The sequence below is a fragment of the Ciconia boyciana genome, chromosome 3 (genome assembly GCF_034638445.1).
Source record: "Ciconia boyciana chromosome 3, ASM3463844v1, whole genome shotgun sequence".
Lineage (NCBI taxonomy): Eukaryota > Metazoa > Chordata > Aves > Ciconiiformes > Ciconiidae > Ciconia > Ciconia boyciana.
Genome location: NC_132936.1, coordinates 20397248 through 20416743, shown reverse-complemented (window position 1 = coordinate 20416743; position 19496 = coordinate 20397248). Strand labels below are relative to the sequence as shown.

General features: G+C 36.2%; 1 protein-coding gene across 5 annotated transcripts in view; it reads left to right on the top strand.

The window, feature by feature from the left end:
- Nucleotides 1–19496, top strand: part of TRAPPC12 (trafficking protein particle complex subunit 12) — a 58917-nt gene that overhangs the window by 23313 nt on the left and 16108 nt on the right. For 3 of the 5 annotated variants that reach the window (XM_072855106.1, XM_072855107.1, XM_072855108.1), the window contains exons 6-8: nucleotides 6369–6481; nucleotides 13179–13251; nucleotides 17021–17094. In XM_072855106.1, the coding sequence (XP_072711207.1) occupies nucleotides 6369–6481; nucleotides 13179–13251; nucleotides 17021–17094 (260 nt within the window). The remainder of the gene's footprint in view (nucleotides 1–6368; nucleotides 6482–13178; nucleotides 13252–17020; nucleotides 17095–19496) is intronic. The other 2 variants (XR_012041336.1, XR_012041335.1) reach the window with 1 other exon arrangement.

Sequence of the window (19496 nt, the reverse complement as noted above, 5' to 3'; positions counted from 1 at the left end):
TTGACAGTAAAAAACATTAAAACCTCTAGAGGAACTGGTTTGCCAATTATTTTGTTTACAGTACTATGTACATCTCTCTATTGTCTCTTTAAATTCGCTGTCTGTTCTGTTGCTTCAGAGCTACCTTCTACCTATGAAATCAGCTAATACAACTTGAATAAATACCACTGAAGTGTTGTGGTTCCAGCTGGCTTTTCAGAGTAGTCGGACTTGCAAATGGAAATTTTTCTAAAATAATATAGATATTTTAGTTTAGAAATGTATGTATAATTTTAAGGGGATAGAGTGCTGCTAAAATATTTAATTGTGCTTATGTGTATATGTATGTATAAAGTATGTATGTATAATGTATGTATGTAATATGTATGTATGTATAAAGTATGTATGTATATGTGTGTATATGTATGTATAAAGCAGACTATCTTTATGAAACTGGATTTTCTATATTTCTCTTTTACCCAAGGAAGGAAGGGTTTGTTTCTTTGTTTTGGTTTTTTACTGTCATAAAATCCCACTTTATACTTTCAGTAAATGATAATTTGCCCTACTGCTGCTTTTTGGTATTTAAAATTTGCTGAATAAGCTGTTGAAGGCAGATCAGAAAGCATTTCTGGTTACTGATTTTGCAACCAGACAATATGAAGATAAAATGGCTGGCCATTGGAATCCTCAATTTTATACTCTAAAAGCGCTGCAGATGAGGGCTGCAGTTTGAATTTGATTGGCATGAGGTGATGTTTATGTTATGACAGTTATGAAAATGTGCAGCTGTTTATAAAGAAATAGAAATTGAAATCTGTGGTCTTAGAAAATTCTACCTGATCTTACTATTTATTCCATCTGTTCCCATGCTTTTAAGAGTATCCATTTTCCTTTCAGCAGACCTTTTTTCATTTTTTAGTTTTGCTTTTTGTATGCTAATTATATATATATGAATGAGATTAATTCATGCCAAAGTGACAATTAAAAATCATATTCTTTGAAAAAAATTCTCTACTGCATTTAAAAGTGATAGCTAAGAAAAGAATTGTCTTAAAATTAAACTATTTTTCCATTATGAGTTTTTTATAGATAAAATTATTATGAAACCCCAAAAGAGGAGCAACAGAGGTCAACTGTAAAACATCAAGCTAGAATAAGACTTATTTAACTTAAGAATAACATTTCAATACATAGCAGTAATTGTAGGGTGTTGCCTTTTGTTGAAATCATCTAGGCTTAGTTGATGTGGTTTCGCTGTGTAAGAGAGCATTACTTCTTTAGAAATCCAAAGCATGAAGTAGAGAGCAAAGTCCATTCTCCTGTGCTCTTAAGTAAACATTTTAATTACAGGATATGCTGCTTGTTTTAAATATTTCCTTGACATGCTGCCTTGTTAAATTCAGTATTGAGTGAAATACAATAGAGGACATGGGTTTGATTCCAAATAGTTTTGCAAAAGGCAGCACATGCCACAATCCATTTTATTTTATATAAAATTCTTTTATCCCTAGTAGGATATCACAGGAATATATATGCTCACTTGTATAAGAACCTATTACAAAGAAATATGTGTTACACTGTGTGCCTTAAATATGTGGCCTAACAGTAAGCAAGTAGGTGAAACTTTCAGACAATATAATGTCATTCTTAATCTAACAAGCACATGTATTTCTGTTACAGCTTAGTGTTAATGTAGTCAATCTTACTTTCTTGTTTTGTTTTTTCCCCAATGTAACTGTGTTTATTGAGGCAAGCATATTTTTTCCCTGCTGTTAATCTGCTTTTTAATTAAATTTTGTACTCTGAATTCTACAACCTGCCTTTCAGACCTTCATAACACTATTATTATTGATCTACTAGAGTCATCAACAGATGTCATTTATCTCTTCCCAATTGTTTTCTTGTTAATCTAGACAATGTAAAATGAAAATTACAGTGTTTTCTAAAGTCTCAGACACGCCTTTTTTAGGCCTCAACTCTTTTTCATTTGTCACCATCTTCATATTAAAATGCTAGGGAATACATATCAGAAGGCTCAACTTCTGTGTCTTGCAAGACAGAGTGGAAGCTGTGTTTTTGTAGATTTGTGTGCAGTTTCTTTTTCTGTCATTTTTTTAACGACAGGAATGGGCTCTTCTGCACAGGTGTTCTTTCAGCAGAAAAAGGCTAACTGACGAGCCTTTGATGCAACATGATATGGTGACATCATAGAACAACATATCCATGTCCTGTTGTTTAGACCAAAATTCTTAGTGAGCTCAGAGTTAACTGTTCCAAGTCAGCAGTTTCTGTGATTCTCTTATTTTTTGCTTTTTACCTTTTTATCAGTGAACTGATGTGGCTTTGATGCAGATTCACAAGAGTCATATTACGGTTTGCCTTTGCCTTTTTCCTGTCCTGTTCACCCCATGAAGCTCTGCTGGGCTGCATTTCAAACCCATTATGCTCACGATGTTCTCTTCCACCATGGTATGCACACAGGTCACTTTGCCAAGTCCTGTGAGAACAAAGGTTCATAACTATCCACCCTGTGAAAAGATTTTTAGTAACTTGCTGTTGCTTCTCTCAGGCTCTTTCTTGACATTTTTGATTCAGACAAGTTCAAAGATGATTGTTCCATTTTCTTAGATTGAGAAAAGTATAGATTCAGATTTTGGATGCTGGAGACCATACCGTAATAGAGAACTCGGGGTGGGGGGTGTCAGTTTTTACACAACTACTGACCAGGAGTTACAGAATTATTTTGGTGAACAGATCTCTTCACATGCATTTTCTATTACTGCCATGTGTTTCTTCCTGAGAAATGTATGTAAATTGTATTAGCACTTTATATAAGCAGCACTCATTGAAAGCTTTACCAAATCTAACATAAATTTATGGTCATATTTTTAACCAGAAAATCACTTTATTAATATAGAATTCAATTAGATATATTATCCATACCTTATATCATTTAACTAAAAAGAAGCTTACTTGGAGACAGGAACTTATCTGGGAAAATGTACTTAACCAAAAATCTGAGTTTCTTTTTTATAAACAGAGTATTTCAGGAATATGTTTGGATGAGTGCCTTGGATAAGCGCTGCAGGTTTTTTATGAGCAATTTGCTTATCTGGTTTGACTTGAAGTTACAAAATACTGTTTAAGTGGAGACAAACTTAGATTAAGCCTAAGACAGCCTTACCAGTGGTAAAAGCTCGTTTCTTTTCTCTTCTGTTTTCCCCAGTTGCCACAGTTGTGTGAGAGCACACGTACAGTTTTGTGCTTTCTTCCAAAAAAAAAAAAAAATCCTTCTGCTATTCAGAGGGATTACAAGGAGACTGAGGAAGAGGGCAGAAACGGTTGGTGTTTCTGAGATTTTAAATAAAGTTAGCAGCCTGTTTAATAAGCAGTAAGTAACAGAAATTCACTGGATGGATTTGCTGGATGCTTACAGTAAAATTTCTTGCAGGATACTAGTTATGTCATGACTTTCAAAAAGAAAGAGAAGAAACAGATGCTAGAGTTTTAGATCCTCCTGCGTGAAATAGTAATATAAATTCTGGTTTGAAAAGTCATTACACTGACTACCCTTACGCTGTGGGCCAGCTTCTTTCTGGTTTTGTTTGAGGATCTGTCATCACGCTTGACATACCTACCGAGGATCACACTGGAAGGCTTTTTGGTCACATGCTATAAAGGAAATACTAAGTGGTTAAGAAATAATACATTAATTAAGTACATTTCAAAGTAATATAGTTCTGAATGCCTATTACAACTGAGGTCTTCGTTGTGATAGGAAATAAATCAGATTCTTATGGCGTCTAAGTTGGCCTGGAGTTGCATTCATCATTCTGACATCCTCTGACACCACTTCTGATGATGTAGATTGGTAATGTGTTATTCCTTCCCCTCACATGGATCATAATAGTGTGGCTTCATTTAGCAATATATAAGATCAATACTTTACAATATATGCAATCCCAAAAAGTGTTTTATAAAACATTATATAAATTTTATAAAAATGGATAATGTGAGACATTTCATCTGCACTCCATTAAATACCCGTCTATCTGTTGAGCTGTTCTGTTACCAGTTCACATTTTCTGTATGAGTATTTATTGAGTTGACCTTTTGCCGCATTTTACAAGAGAATGTAATGATACAAATTTGTTCAGCGTTGAAAATGCTAGAACACAGTCATTAACCAAAAATGTTGCTAAAACTTTAGATGCCTTTTGTTTTGTATCTCAGATTTTCCAAAGCTTTACTGATGAACAAAACTTTTCCTTTTTTTACCTTTGCCTCAGAAATCCTGTTGAGTGCAGCAGTAGGTGCATGGTTCATGTATTAGCAGTAAATTAAGACTACTTCCTCCAAAAGAACAGTACCAGACTAGCTGGTTTTAGGCACTGCTTCTTTTGGCAGGATTACCGTTGGATGGTGGAGTTAGAACTTGGTCACCAGAGGGGTGGTAGAGATGGAACTAGCCACAGGTCACGTTTGCTTCCATAGGTTGGCAGTGCAGATTCTTAAGTTTGCAATGTGTCTACAAAGCAATTTTTCTGTGGTGTTCTGGCGCAGAATTTACTCTTAAGTTATTTTTGCCTTCCTTGTCATTGTTGTTCACCCCCCATGCTCTGACTGTGTATCCTCACTTGTGTCATGCTAGATACTAGTCAGGATACATACATAAAATATTTCCCATCTTTTGTTACTGGTTGAATAACATTTTACACTTCTCTTAATAGAATTTCAAAGGCAGTTTTGTTTTCTTAATCTCTATTCCATATATGATGATGCATGAAACTCGTGTGTACATCTGTTACGGGAACACAGCAGTCACGGAAGCCATGGGGAATAGTTAGCATTGGCAAAAGATAATTTATGTAGATATAAGTGGCTTACTCTGAAGGTCATAATTAGTGAGTTTTGTGATTAAAATTTTGTCAACCTTTAAAAAAATGTCTAGAGGCAGTGACTCGTATACAGCATTTACCTCTTTGACATACAAGCCTGTTAAGAATAGATGCAAAAATCTTTCTAAAAAGCTCCTGAGTCCTATTTTTGAGGAAAGATGAGGCAAGAGGTGACTTGAGAGCGAAGATGATGTCTTTAGAAGATGTCTAAAGTAATCAAATGTATTATATTAAAATATTAGAACTGTAGCATGGTATTTTGCAATGCCTATTTCCCCATTATGCTAGCTGTGATTTGTTTTTAATAATAGCATTTAGTTTATGTTCAGTATTATTGTCTGTGTATCAGGATATGCAGTTATCTGAAAGCAAGTTGTTGCACACACTAGGATTCCCTAAAGCTTCTGAAACTGCCCTTGAAGTCGGCCAGGATGCTTATAAACTTAGAGGATTGGGTCTTTGGTAAATATTGTAATAATAATAAAGATAAAAGTAAACTAGTAAACTAGAAATTTCTTTTTCTGCCCAAATATTGCTTAAAATTCTTTATCTATTCTTTGATGTTTTCAATAAACCAGAAAATACACAAAATACACCATCTTTATGAAGAGTCAGTCTCACAGTATAGAGTCGTTTAGTAAATCTTTGTGGAAGAGCTAACATTAGTAAAGTAAAACTCACACTAAAAGTCATCTTTAGAGCAGTGAAATGGTGTCTGCTTAGCATAATGGACTCAGACCTTTACACAAACCTGTGGATATTAATAGAAAAAAAACACAATATTTTGTAATGTGTTTTAATTTCCCGGAGGACTTAACATATTTTTAGATTTAATGTGTCTATTATAGTACTATTATTTTTGTTCTTCATTTTTATTTTTTATTTCTTTTGACTCATGTTGGTTTTCTGTTCTTATTTTTTTTTCTGTAATATGGGGGCCCTTCATAGCAAATTTCTGGTTTTTTGGAAAAGGATTACATAGAAGTGGTTTTGCATGCCCTGGTTATATAACTTTTTCGCAAGCATGCTTTTAAGGCCAATAATTTCATATTATTTCTTCTGCATTGATTGTGCAATAGGCATAATTATTAAATGTTAGGAGTAATGTTGTAGCTGCAACTTGAGTAAACTTCCTTTTTTTGTTTAATCCTTCATTTTAATGAGTTTATAAAAATCTTTAATGAAATGTACTTCTGGGCACAACTTGTTTTTGAAAATTTGAATTAGGTGTACATTTTTCTTGCCTCTGATTATGGTTACATATGTGTTTACCTATTTAAAACATTTTACAACACATGACATGTTATAGCTGAGAAAAAGTTTGATATTTTCTCATCTTTCACATCTTTCATCAGGAGAAGAAAAAGATATGAAGGTAAAATGGACTTTGTGTTACATGCACTAGTGAGAAATACCTTGTGTAATGTATGCAAATCACAAACTGATTGTTATAGCAAACACATTTAATAAAATTAATTATGTTTCTAGGTTCCATGGTTCCTTTCTCCATGCGGATTTTACACGCCGAGCTTCCTCAGTACCTAGGTAATCCTCAGGAATCACTTGACAGACTGCATAGTATGAAGATAATCTGCGCCAAGGTAACAGCTTCTCTATGCACTAACAATCTTAATGTTTAAGAAATATATTTTACTGTCCTTATAAAGAACATTAAGTTTCAACAATGACATTTTTTACTCCATCTTGATACATATAAGGAACTCACTTAAAGAAGTGCAATGAAACATTTTTAGGGTACATCCTTCTCTCCTCTGTGGTAGCTCTGACTAAAATGAGTAGAACAGCGGACAACATAGTTGCCTTGCTTTTGTGCCTTTGCCAGACAAGACATGAAGAACAGTAAGCCGATGTGTTTAAGGGCAAGTAGGAGAGCTTTCTTCCCTCACTCAGCTGTGTCCAGCTAGCTCAAAACACAGTTGTTAGTGATCTTGATTCTTCAGAAATAGTCTAAATAGCTGGGTTTGGAAACAACGATGATTTGGGAAAATAAATGCAACCTGCTGAGTTTGTTTTGGGGTTTTTGTTTTGTTTTGTCAAATGCTATAATACAAAATTATGGCCTAAATGATAATATGGGATTTGTCAGTGCTGAAATTAGAGTGATGGTGTTGTGAGCACTAACCTTATCCACTAAATCCAACACGCTAACTGTTAAGCATTCATCCTTAAATGTTTTTTACAGAAATCTTTCCCAAGTAGTCTAATGCAACACTGACTATGAATGTTACAATGTGGTAAACTCTAGAAATGCAGCATTATTGTTTTATCTGTGACACTTGAAAGTTCAAAACTGTATGTAAGATAAATACATGTGATTAATTTTTATTTTCAGTATTCCTTGAAAGTTTCCTATATTTACTCCTGAAAATAACTTGGATAACAGAAGTGAAAGGATTTGATAATAGCCAACTGTGTAGCTATAATGGCCTTATGTATATAAAAATCAACTTGCTTCTAGCAGAGTAGTGACTAGGATAACCAAATGTTTACAGTAAAAAAACCAGTTCTTTGTATTATGATGGAAAAAGATGAAAGGTTTAGGTAATAAGAGATTAATGGGGCATTTGTTACAGAGTTGGAAAGAATTTATTTGGAAACAGTTGACAGATACACCTAATGTGGCCAAGAAGTGCTACTTTTTACCATTTCACAAATACTGTTACCTGTTCATGACCATCTCATCTAATAATATTACTGGCAGACTGTTCTCTCCAGCCTTTTCCTTCATAAACAGTCCTCCGCAATTTGAAGTAATTTTTTTCTTCTAGGAAATGTGATACTCCTCTGTTGCAGGATTTCACAGTGCTTCTACTGACGTTTGCCTACCCCAGTCTGCAGCAGATCAGCTGTTTCATATCTTGTTTTTATGTGATCTGGTATTAAGTGCTGCGTTGTCTCCCTTCAGTTGTGAAGGTGCCACTAGATTCCAAAAACTTAACTGGTTTCTAAGTTCCTTTATCTTGTAAGGGAGAGAGAAAATTATATGAATGTGAACAAGGAAGTTACTGCTGAGCAGAGCATTCTTCAGCCATCTGGCTAACTTTGTTGAAATGGCCATATCTCAGTTACAGTGTGATCAGCCATGATTCTCCACAGATTAAAGATTATTGGTCAATAGAGGAATGAAAGAAAAGGAAATTAATTCCCCCCCTTTAGAAGTCATCTACAACCTTGAGGTGGCTCTGCCTGCATTTGTTTCCTTGAAATGCATGTCCTTAAAGCATACCCAGTGTACCAACGAAGCTTTTAAACTATAATGCAAGGTTTTGTTTGAACATGAACTAGGCTGATTATTTGTTTAAATATGGGAAACTTCTGCTGGAGAAGATGAAATAGGAATAAAGGAGATTTACAAATTAAAGCATACCTATTGTCCTGCCCGTTAAGTTCTTGAAGAACAGGTCTGTTTACTCATGTTCTCAACTCCGTCAGCCTCTAGTGGCTTAGGTCACTACAAATCCTGTGATCCCTTGTGCCCTTGGGGAAAGCTTCCTTGAAGCTGGCTGTACATCTTCTCCTAGCTCTTCTGAGGAGTCCCCCATTCTCTGCACTCGCTGTTGGTTTGCAGATTGCAGTCTCTTTCACTCTGCCTTTCTGTGTCTTAATTGGCAAAGTTTCTCCTGGGTTAGTATGTTCAGTTGCAGTCAGAAAGAGAACAGTCTCCCTTTGCTTCTGACAGCTTCCACCAGAGCTGGGATACAGTAGCCAGGACAAGCCATTGTCTGTGCTGATGGATGTTCCTTTTTAAAGTACAGTACACAGAAAACTACAAACGAACAAATAAAACATACCATCCTTCTCAAGGGAATATTTCTGATTAGTTATTCTAGACACCTCATTGCAGATTACTTCATTTGTTTGCATTCAATTAAATACCTTGTCTTTTGGAGCAATTCGAAGACAACTGTAGAAACAAGAGTGTGAAAAAGGACAGCTTATAAAGATAAATACCTTTTTAAAAGACAGTTGTAAATTGGTGATAATTTAACCATTTGAAGTCAGGGTTGGCTGACAAAAAAACATTATTTGGATATATGCTTCAGTTTTTTTTATAGAATGCTATTAGTCTAATAATCTTGATCTCACCTGGACTGTTCAGGAATAAAGTGCATAATACTTATGAAAACCCATGGCATAACCAAGAAAATAACATAAAGGATGTACACTCATTAGTCTTAATATTTGTATATGACGCTTGGGAACCATTTGGATTATAACAGAATTAATTGGGGAGCTTTCAACCAAAAGCCTCTAGTGTTTTACTTCCCTGTTTTAAAAAGTGGAAAAATAATCTTTGGTCATCCATATTTACAGAAGGGCGTACGAATAGCCATTATGTAAATGAGATGATCTTGGAGTCATAAAAGCTAGAAGAGAGAAAAGACCTATTAGCTCACCTAGTCTGTCCCTCTGCAGAGCAAGGTTGTTTTCTAGTTTTTAATGAGCCAGCCTATGGAGCTGGGGCCACATCCCCTGGGAGGCTATTCCAGGCTAATGCTAATGTATTCTTATAAGAAAATCTGTCCTCCTATTTTGTTTCTCTTTCTTAATGTAATTGTGTTTTTTCCTATCTGATACCTCCTTTTAACCTGCTAAATTCCCTCTTGCTTTTTGTTGTATGCATTCTACAGACATTTGTCAGCTTTGGATGAGCCATTCTACTTAAAGATCTAACCATATTTACTTTGTCACTATTTTGGTAACTCGATCTCTTCAGCCCCTATCTGTTTACATATTTCTGGTACCTGAAGCAGGATTGGAGGTTGAGTGCAAAAACATAATTTTCATTTTCCCTGTATAGGCAATAATGTTTTTACCTTTTCCAGTATTCCTGCAAATTTGTGATCAAGATCTGGTCAGATATTTTACATCTCTGTCTATAGGTACAACATTTGGGAAAGAAATAATCTGTAGTGCCAAATGCCTGTTATAGCTGGGGGGAGAAATCCAGTGAAATTGTTGCTGTCTCTGTGTTTATTGCTGGTCTTCCCAACATGAATTACCTCAATGAGTTGTTGCCCTTATAAGTCTGCCTTGAAATAAATGGTCTCCAAACAGCCAAGCAGTAAGAGTAACAATAGTAATTTAAATCACAAAAGGGCTTGTTCTTTTCAAGTATTCATTTAAAAACATAGGCGTGATCACTTTAGTGCTAATAATGCTGAGGACATGCTAATAAATGCTTACCTGGAGACCAAAATGCGAGAAGAACAACCGTCAGGCTTAAACTAAACTCCTCCCTTGTTTGTACCTAAGCTTACTAGCTGATTGAGGAAGAACTCCTGGAAGTGCACACATCTCCTCATAGCACAGTGTATTTCACTTTTTAACCCTAATCCTTCAAGTGGCAGAGCTGTACTGGGTTCTTATACCAGGTGGGTGGAGCAGTGGCAAGTGGGTTAACAGTCTTGCTTCCTAAAAAAGCCTCTGCAAGTGTTACCTCTGCAAAACTTTTTGAAAATACTGCCGCTCTCCTTCATGAGTAGTTATGTTCCTCCCTGGCCTGACCATACACACACTTCATATCTCCTGGTCTTCTGTTTTACTTCCAAATTGATGAATTTTTCAGTCTCTTATCTACTTGATTGGTTTGGGGTTTTATTTTCATTCAACTTCCAGTTCAGGCTCAGTTTCTAAGGTCACATAAATATTCTGTTTCTCATATGTTACTTCAGTCTAGGGGGAATTTGTCTTGACGCCTTGTTTGATGAGTTTGTAGAAATGATGATGATCCTGCACCAGTCTGAGTACCCAAAAAGCCACAATTCCGGAAGCACAAAAAAAGGTTATTTTTTAATAAGAAGCTAATGCTGGCAAAAAGCTGTGGAAGAAGAAATAAAGTAGTAAAAAGAGATACATAAGGATAGGAAACTAGGAATTCAAATGGTTGTGTTCATCGGTTAGTAATTACAGTATACAGGCGATTGATAGGGAATGAAACAGAAGACTCGGTGAAGTAATAGTAGCCAGTGAAACTAGTGAGTGTGCATTTACAAATACTCAAAACAAGAAAAAGCATAGGTCATACGTAAAACTGATGTTTAAGTAAATGGTAGAAGTGTTCAATCATATTTCTCTTTATAATAGAAACAAGGATGTTTAGAGTTATCCCATGTGAAATGGCTAGAATAAACAGTTTACCATCTGTAGAAAAGTGGGATGAAGGGATTTCCTAAATTAAACATTTCATGTCAACTAACCCAGATAGCTTACACTGAGGAACTACCTGAATCATTAATGTTGTTTATTAAACAGTTCTTGGAAAACTGGGGAAATGCCCAAATACTGAAAAATTGCAGATGATGTTCTTACACTTAAGAAGGGCAAAAGGAGATAAACCTAGGGAATAAAACAATTAGCTTCAAATCAGCACTGAGTTCTGTTTTAATTACGTTGAGCTTGAGGTGATGGCTAGATATCCCCAAGTAATGTCACAGAATGGTTAATGTAATACTCTAATTGTATGCTAATATCTAATTCTTTCTTTCTTGATGATGTTAGTGAACACGTTTTCAGAGAAGGGCTTTGTCAAACAAACGTGTTGTCTTTTTAAACAAGACACCATGTCTCTTTGATGAAGGCACCTCGTGTTTAGACCATTTCAAGAGTAAGAACACAGCCTTATTGAGAATGAGAAGTGATCACTAGATGTTTTCCAGGGGAAGAGAAAGATCATGTTTTTTAGACTGGACAGAAAATAGATGGTAAGGTGTTTCTGGGACAGAAGAGTTTGTTTTTTTCCTCTGACAAGGTGCCTCATTAAGGTATTTAACACTTAAATGTGATGCTTTGGTTTCTAAGGGATTGCTAAGTGGCTCCACTACTTTTGAAAGTGGGACTGAGATTCAGTCTCTCAGGCATGCCACTGCGATCTCATAGATTGCCACCTATCAACTAAGCTGCAGTATTTACTGGTGTATTCTCATAACCTCTCAGAATTTGAGGTAAGGCAACTAGCCCTCTGTGAACAAGGTTTACACTAAATCATATTACCTTGTATTTGTCACGGGCTAACAATTCCTACCGGGAAAATTACCCTGGCTCAGCTGGCATGTGGTAACTGCAGTCATTTCATCATATGTGTCTCCTTGCTCTTCAGTTCCTTGTAGCAAAATTTATGGCACCTAACTTCAAGCTTTCACTCTAGTCTGTGAAAAGAGATTGGTATCTCTTAGGGCAATTCCTTCCACCTTAGGATGTCTAAAATAGGGAGCATGAACTCGCTTCCTGGAGGTACCAATTGCTCTTCATTGGCTGTAGAAGGCACCAACACGCTGTTTGAGGCCAGATTAATTCTACCTGTGCTTGCTTTGGAGGATTTCCTGTGTTGTTTTTAAGTGTTTGCTTACAAAGCACTGAGCACAATGCTTTGCTGGTGTAGGAAAAAAAAATAATTCTTGTACTGACAGAAGCTGACAGCTCTGTGTTTGGAAGTGCACTCAGACCCCGGAAGAGGAAGCACCTTGTATTTCCCTAATTGGCTAACCACAGCGGCTGATTACAGAGCAAGTGGCCTTAATGGTTTTTTGAAGGAAATCTCAAGCAGTGTTCTATGACCAAAGTTATAAATCTGTAACAGGAAAAATAGGGTGATCTGTGGGAATCAGAAAACAAATTTGGAGAAACTGTAATGGAATTAGAAAAAGAAAAGTTGACTTGCATTTCAGATGGAACCTTACATACATATTTTAAAAGTGCTTAAGATACAAGCTTCACTAGGTATACATTTTCATTCTTCCAATAATACAACAAATGTTTCATTCACTCAACAATTTACATGATTTAAAATCTATAATAAATAAAAAGAAGCAATAAAACCCAAACTTCGAGAAGGAAATTGCAGTAAGAACTAAGAGGAGTACTTCATTAAGGACAAAAGGATGAAACCAGAGCCCATACTTAGGGTGGAGGAGTCAAGAGGCAGTGGCTTTCTATGAAAAATCAGTTTGACTTTCTTTGTGGTCATTAACATTCATTCTCTGGTGAAGCATATTTCATGTTTTGCTTAATAAAATGTGTATGCCCCTAGAGTGTGCTGACTTTTAATGTTCTGTAAGTATCATAAACCTGAACTCTAACATTCTTCTACTGTACAATGGCTTTCTTACTTTGTGCAATTGGTCTAGCTATGGTAATAATAAGTAATTTTGAACTGTACCTAGGTGAAGCATTCCTGCCTGAATTGGTTTTCTTATAGACTGTCAATTGTAGATAATTTGCATTTAATATATAGTGCTGTTTAAACTCATGTTGGCTACTTTAAAAAATTTACTGCAGATTTTAGAAAATTTGGAACAAGGCTTAGCTGAAGATGGAAATATGACTAACATTACACAGGAGAACAGACAAGGTAGGTATTCTTTAAACATTTTTTCACAGGCAGTGCATTTTAATCTCTTGCCTAAGTATGCCAGAAGTTTTCACAAGACTGCCCCAGAGTTGTTAAAACGATGTTTTTGTAATCTCATAGCCTACTCAGCCTCTGAAATGATACACCTTGTACTTTTATTTGCTGGAATTAATTTCACAGTTTTGCCCTTGATCAAACTGATGCACTAAATAATTTTTTTTCCTACTTAGAAGAAACAAAGAACATGGCTGATATCCTTTAGTGATGAATATATAAGTGTATTGCTGTTGCAGCTAGATGGATGTTTCACCTTAAGCCTTGGCTGACTGGCTCCTCTTGGTCCTCATATCTGAAATCCACTAAATTTCTTTAGATTGAACTGCCATCATACAAGGGCTACACTGGCCTAGAATGCTGCTACATAGATGGCTGAGTCTCACTGTAGCTGCATGGTACTTAGACTCCTGAAATACCTAAGTCACTTTTTAGACTAACATTTAGATTATATTAATCTACATTGTCATTTTCATGATTTTATATGCAATTATGTTTTTTCCTGTTCCTTCTATCTTAGTTGTTTAACTTCAGTAGTATAGGATATATTAGTGCAAAAGAAGGGTCATCAGGACAAAATAGTTGTCCAAGCATCTTTTTTTTTTTTTTAATGGAATTTATACTAATGAGGTCATTTGAGTACACTTAAGAATCGGACAAGAGGTGACATTTTAGGCATTGTTATGGATTATATGAACCACTCATGGTGTCTAGCAAGTTAAAAACATCATACCAAGAAAACAAAAGCCTTTCAGCTTCAGCTAACAGTCTAAGGAAATCTTACCAACTTCTTTCTAGGATAATATTCACCTAGAGCTTGTGGGAAGTAAAAGTCTGCCTCTGAGATAGGAAGAGGCTGAGTTGAGTTGTTAGCAGAGCTAAAAAAATATTATAAACGGTTCCCTAAAACAATGTCTATATGGAACGGTGCAGACCTGTCTGAACTCTTCTGCCTGGTCTTCAAATTGACTGGATGTAAAGCAGCTTTAATGTGTTACTATACTTGACTTAATACACCATCTAGATATGCCCTAAAAAAGTGAATGCACATGTGAGCAGCATATATCATAAAGGCATTTGCAAATATACTCAAATGAATACGTTTACTGTTCTTCTCAAAGGGGTTAGGAAAAGGAGAAATAATCTTGATATTGAAGATTTATCCACAGCGCTTCATGAGTTTCTGTTCTCTTCTTGTATCTACTATTCTTCTTGCCTCTGTTCTCCTACCTACTTTTCCCTGTTACCTCCTTTCTACCCTCGTTTTTGTCCTTATCCCCACATTCTTTCTGTTTTTACCCCTTTAAAACCAAGACACTGATTCCCCTTTAAGGTACAAGAATTTTTTCCTAGCTGTGTCATAATCCTGTGTCCTACAGTCTGCCTCACTTGTGAGTTTCTGGCTCCTTGCTTTTCCTCTCTGCTGCTGCTGCTTTAGAGCTGAGATGAGCTCAGGGGGAAGCATAGTTGGAAAAGCAGCAGCTAGTAGTTACCAAGGACAAGGCTGGTGAAAATTTGGAGAGATCTTCGTATGTCTGCTGTGCAGCTGCCTGTAGGTTTAAGACTGCCAAAAAGCCCATGGGACCTTTGCAGAGACTGTTGACTGCTATTGTCTGTGGAGGTCAGCCAGGTCTGCTCCCTGTCTGCTTCTTCGCTGCATTTGGAGCTCCAGGAGGCTGATAATGGGTTTGATTTTCTTCATGTGAGACTAGCTGAAGCAAACCTTATTAACTTTATGTGAAGACAGCCTTAATTCATTATGGGGATTATGCTTAGCATGTAATTTCCTTATTGCTGGTGTAAGAAGGTGCCACACCGATCAACTTACTGTGTACATCTCCTCTAGTCTGGAACAGAGCACCTCATTTGCCACTTTTTCAACAGGCAGGGAGGTTTAGCATTGCACCACTTGCCTGGTAACGCATTCTATAAGATGCCAATTTTGCAACTTCTCAGGGCACAGAGGTCCTATTGAAATGAATGGCAGTGTGGAGTATGGAGTCCTTGATAAGTCACAAGGAAAAACAAATGCTTAGAGTGGAACCATGGCTGCATGGACCTGCAGAGTGGGTTTCGGGCATTTCAGTAACGTACAATGATCGGCTGTTGGGTTTTCAATTTTGTTTACTGCTTTGCAGGTTTTCTTTAACCCCTTTCTGCCAGTGCTAAGAAGCTTCATCGCACAGGGCTACACAATTTTCAGATGAGGTTCCTGTTCAGTTTGTAGCATAGACCGAAGACGTCTGGTCTGTCTGCTTTGCAGTCCTTTTTGAGAACCGTAGCTGGTGCTATTGGATTGTTAACAGGAAACCTAGATGTCTCCACTACAGGAATGAACATCTAATTTGGTGTCACCTAAGTCCTAAAAACCTGAATGTGGTTACCAAACTATGAGGACATGTGAAAAGGAGAGATTAACATAAGTGAAATAATAAAGGAGAGTTATTTAATTATGTCAAGGTTTTACAGACACCCACAAGGAAGGAAAAACAGAAATGCATTGTAAAATATTTGCTTATGGTTTACATCATCCTCTCCATTAACAAGAGTAGGGATGTGTGGTCAAGGGGGAATTTCTAAAACAAAAGCTAGGAGTAATGAATGATTTTAAGGTACGGTGGATGAAATACTGGGTTCAGTCTTGGGCCCCACATTATGCCCCTCTTTTGACAAAGATAATTTGGGAATATTCATGGGGTTTTTTTGTTTTGTTGTTGGAGAGGATTAAAGGAGTTTTTCTTTTTAGGAAGGGCAGTAGACATTTCACCAAACTCTCTTCTTATTTGTAATGGCATTTATGTGTGCTGAAAGAATTATCTATGTGACCTGCCATGCTTTCATCAGGGACTACATTATTGATACAAATAAGTGGTCTCAGTTATCACAATCTCATTGAAGTAGCCTCTTCCCCCTTTCCTCCCCCCTTCTCCAATCATTACAGTGACCTTGACAGCTGATTGACTGAGATACATTTATTTTCCAAATGTACTAAATTAATACTCCTAATGTTTATTTTTGAGGATTAGAGGAATATTTCTAGCATTGATCTGTGGTACTGTAATACAAGAGAAAATAAGGATCTATGTGAACCATTCTCTTACTACAACATCAGGAGTCTGTCTGCAAAGCAAGAGGGAGAAATCTGCTGCTGCAGCTTTTAATGCCTGCAAGCTCCAGGAGCATGGGGAAAGCAGACAGGCTTGGCAGATTTTTCCAGCATATCTCTAAGCCAGAGGCAAGCACAAACGGTCCCAGACTCAGACAGTTCTCACCCTGCATGTTTTGGCTCTGAAATGACATTTTTAGCTATGTTTGATTTTTGAGTTTATCATATTTAATGCTGCAGATTACATGTTTTTAAACTGATGCTCATTATCACTTGAATCTTTTTATGCACCTTTTGTTCTGATTTTGGAAAATGCGTGGCTTCTTTTAGCTTTTAATATTTGGCCTGAGCTCAAAGCTGAGTGGCTGTCTATTGCTCTGCGTTGTTGCATTGTGTATGGTCCCCAGAGCAGCTTGAGCAATTCCCTTGGAGAGATGCAGAATTTTCTCTCTGGTGCAGCATGGCTGAGAATTAAAAATTCTAGGCTAAAACCCAGTGGTGTTAACGAGGGGGATCTTTCAAAATCGTAATTCATAGGACCAATAATTGATGGCAGGAAAGAACCTCTAATTTATTTGTGCAATTTCACAAGCTGCTCTTATTTTGCAGCCTCTGTTCAGCTGTGGAGGTCACGTCTGGGCCGGGTGATGTACTCCATGGCAAACTGTCTGCTAATGATGAAGGTACGTGGGTGGCAGCAACTGCAGAGGTACCGTATATTCCAGAATAGAATGTCAGAGAAAGTGCAAGAGAATTACTGGTGCCTAGGTAAGGGAAGACTACCTGACTGTACATGGAGGTTTTGCTTAGTGAAGAATTAATTAGACTTAATAATGTCTTCTTTAATAGATAACCATTTGCAGTAATGTTCTTTGGGAACATATCTGTACTTATTTCTCCCCAAATCATCCTGGAGAATATGTAATAACAATACAGAATTTGCATTTTTAAATTTAATTTTTCAAACACTTAACTAAATGCTGTAATTAAAAGCAATTACGTGCTCTGTCTTTTTCAAACTGTGCACTAGGAATGTTGCTCTATTTGTGAGCATTAATAGTACTGTAGCCTTTGTATATGATGAAGGTCTGGAACATCTAAATACATCCTCCCTTGTCAATTTATCTCAATTGTAAGATATCTTCTTTCAAGTTAAATACTCACTAGTGGGTAGGAGGGGGAAGAGAAAGGAATAAAAGCAAAAGTAACTGGCTTCCACTGTTGGGGTTTCCCCCCCCCCCCCTTGTTTCCCACTTACTTTTTTAAGCAATCCTACTCCATTTGGTACAACGCTCTTAGCTTCTCCTTGTGTACAGGGAGTAGAAATAAAACTTCTGATGTTCACCTCATGGTCAGGGAAATAGGGATATCGCCATTCTGAGCTTGCAACAAACTGCTGTTATCCTGAGCTTAACTGTACTTCACAAATCAATCAGCAGCCACAGCCTCTGAGCAGAGCTGTCAGCAGTATAATCTTCAGAGGCCAAAATTTGCACTCTTTGCTCCCTGCTTTTTGGTTGCCCAAGGTCATGCCAAACCTGACCCTCTGATGTTTACTAAGCTACTTCCCAAATGGGGCTCCATTCTTAGTATTACAATACCTCAAAAAGCATGCATTTTTTAGTTACGATCCAGTTATCCAAATACTGCTTTACATGAAATGGAATATCCTTTTTATAAGAATTAGGGAAAACAGAAGTTTTTATTCATAATTATATTGCGATCAGGATATTTCTGTCTTGAATAGAAATAATTGTCCATTAAACCATGAGGTATTTTTAAGAATTAGTAGGTATTTTTAAGAGGTATTTTTAAGAATTAGTTTTGAAGTAGGTGTTTGACATAGGTTCAGTTTTTAAGGAACTTTCTTTTTCGAAAAGCAAGTGGAGAAAAGCACAAGTTGTCATCCCAAACAAAGTAGAATATATAAATAAGAAAATGCTGGTAATATATTTTTTCAAGAAGTTCACTTTACTTTTGACTGTGAATTGTTTTTAACCCTTTCAGTGTTTTTCTTCTCCTGTACACACAAATCCATGTGCATGCCCAATTCTCACCTTTCTTCTGATTTGGTCCTGTTAGTGCTATTTTCTTCTAGTAATAGAAATATATTTGTGAATACCAATTATCACCTTTTGGGAAATGGTACTTCAGAAATACTGCAGCTCAGATAATTCTTAAGACCAGTTGTATTTAGGGCCTATCTCACAGCTGTTAAGTTACAAATTTATGGTTCCACAGTAGCTTCCAGATTACCCGCAACTGCATGTTAATGCATAATTACTTCCATCTGAAATTTGCATTTCAGTGCATTGGCTACGGAGTAGTTGTGAGTGTCTCCATTTTCAGAAATATCTTTATATGGAGGAGTAGAGAGTTTTTGAGAAAGATTTTTCAAACATAGTCTTGTTGCAGTTAAAACTAGAGTAGTACATGAAGTTAATGTTTCTGCTTATGTGACAGATCCTCTGTGAGAGAATTATATTGGTTATTTATAAATTTAATAATTTTTAAGACCATTCTAACATGCAGCAATGCTATATAATCATCTTCTCCACCTTCTAGAGTATTCAGTATGAAACTATTTCTTCAAATCATTTTTAAACACACTTTTGTTAATTATCCCATTAAAAATTATATTAATTGAACAGAGTTCCACATATATATAATTTTTTTGCTGTTGTGTAATACACTTTAAAAGCTGCATTTTTTTTTCAAGTATTCAAGTGTATGTAACTTTAAAAAAAAACAAAACAAAACAAACAAAAAAACCCCCAACTTATTTCATTCTCCAAGTCAGTGCCATCTATTGCCATCTAGTGAACATTTACAATATTGCAAATGGTCATATTTGATCCCCAAGTACTATTAGGTGAATGGAACAGCTTGTGCTATTAGTAGATTAATAATAATCCCTTATTAAAGTAAAACTTTGTGACATTGGTTTAAAAAAAGAAAAACTGATTATCTTATTTTTACTAACCTCTTTGGCCAAAAAACTTCAGTAGTATTTAATAGGGAACAATCTTGTCAGGATTGACTCTTGAAAATAAAAAAAAGACTTTGATTAGGTGTTGGGCCTATA